The sequence below is a fragment of the Apodemus sylvaticus genome, chromosome 22, assembly GCF_947179515.1.
Source record: "Apodemus sylvaticus chromosome 22, mApoSyl1.1, whole genome shotgun sequence".
In the NCBI taxonomy this organism is placed as follows: Eukaryota; Metazoa; Chordata; class Mammalia; order Rodentia; family Muridae; genus Apodemus; species Apodemus sylvaticus.
Window position 1 is genome coordinate 59,192,056 of NC_067493.1, and position 1,769 is coordinate 59,193,824.

A 1,769-nucleotide genomic window follows, 5' to 3' on the forward strand; every position below is an offset into this window, starting at 1 on the left:
TTATAGAGTGTACCAGTAACTGAATTTTCTATAGTCATCAGAGGAGACTGCAATATATTAGCTTGATGCTGAGGTACCATGTATAAAGGATGATGTTACTATATGACCTCATTCCCACTGGCTTTATTGAAGTAAAGCAATTTTAGTCATTCAGTTATTCTAATAGTGACAAGTCAGGCTCTAGCCCAGAAAATTCTTATGACTTGTTGATTACACTTAAGGTTTCTAGTTCCAGAAAATTGCTAAATATTTGTTAGAACTGAATGTTAACTAATCCCAGGGAAAACAAGTTCTTCTTGCTATCACTAGTTTTCTTTTAGCTTTTCTTAAATAGAATTAAACTTTGAGTCTCAAGAGTGACCATAATGAATGTGAGCTTCAAGGCTGGATTCCTCCTCATGGGGTTCTCTGATGAGCGTAACCTTCAGATTTTACATGCAGTGCTCTTTTTGATCACATACCTGTTGGCCATTATGGGCAATCTCCTCATTATCACCATCATCACCTTGGACCAACGTCTTCATTCTCCCATGTACTACTTCTTGAAGCACCTCTCTCTTTTGGACCTCTGCTTCATCTCTGTTACTGTTCCTCAGTCCATTGCAAACTCACTCATGGACAATGGTTTCATTTCTTTTGGTCAGTGTGTGCTTCAGGTTTTCTTCTTCATAGCTCTGGCTTCATCAGAAGTAGGTATTCTCACGGTGATGTCTTATGACCGGTATGTTGCCATCTGTCAGCCACTGCAGTATGAGACAATTATGGATCCCCATGCTTGCAAGTGTGCAGTGATAGCTGTATGGATGGCTGGAGGAATATCTGGGCTCATACACACAGGTGTTAATTTCTCAATTCCTCTTTGTGGGAAGAGAATTATTCACCAGTTCTTCTGTGACATTCCCCAAATGCTAAAACTAGCCTGTTCTTATGAATTCATTAATGAGATTGCAGTGGCTGCATTTACAACATCCACAGCCTTTGTCTGTTTGATTGTCATAGTATTCTCCTACATTCAAATCTTCTCAACTGTGATGAGAATTCCATCAGCTGATAGTCGGACTAAGGTGTTCTCCACCTGTCTTCCACATTTGTTTGTAGTCATGTTCTTCCTCTCAGCTGCAGGCTTTGAATTTCTAAGACTTCCTTCAGATTCCCTGTCAGCAATGGACCTCATATTCTCCATATTCTACACTGTGATACCTCCAACACTCAATCCACTCATCTACAGCTTGAGAAATGAGTCCATGAAAGCAGCTCTGAAGAAAGTGTTGTCAAGAGAAGAATTTTCTCGGAGAATGGTATATGCAAAAGCTATATTCAATCTCTAAAGAGACAACAAACTAAGAGATACTGCTACTATGTCCTAGATTAGAGGAGTGATGAATTAGATTTCTTCTAAGACTCTGTCTCAGTGTTTCTCTTAGTTATGTCCTTCTCAAGAGAGTTTTCTTTTGGTTTTTCGAGACAGGGTTTCTCTGTGTAGCCCTGGCTGTCCTGGAACTCACTCTGTAGACCAGGCTGGCCTCAAACTCAGAAATCCGCCTGCCTCTGCCTCCCAGAGTGCTGGGATTACAGGCGTGCGCCACCACTGCCCGGCTCTCAAGAGTGTTTTATCAAATGAAAGATAATTGACCAGTAAGGATATGCATGGGCTCCCTTGTTCCTCTAATTCCAATATTATTTCAGATCATTTCTTAAGGATGTACAGGAATTAAGAGTGAAAAAAGAGTTAGTTTTGACAAGACCCAATACCAATTTAAAGTTAATTT

The 1,769-nt window shown here is 40.2% G+C and overlaps 1 protein-coding gene across 1 annotated transcript; it reads left to right on the top strand.

The window, feature by feature from the left end:
• Window positions 1-365: 365 nt before the first annotated feature.
• LOC127672370 (olfactory receptor 14J1-like) lies at window positions 366-1,328 on the top strand. The gene has a single exon (XM_052167468.1). The coding sequence runs from the start codon at window positions 366-368 to the stop codon at window positions 1,326-1,328; it is 963 nt and encodes a 320-aa protein (XP_052023428.1).
• The last annotated feature ends 441 nt before the right edge of the window (window positions 1,329-1,769 follow it).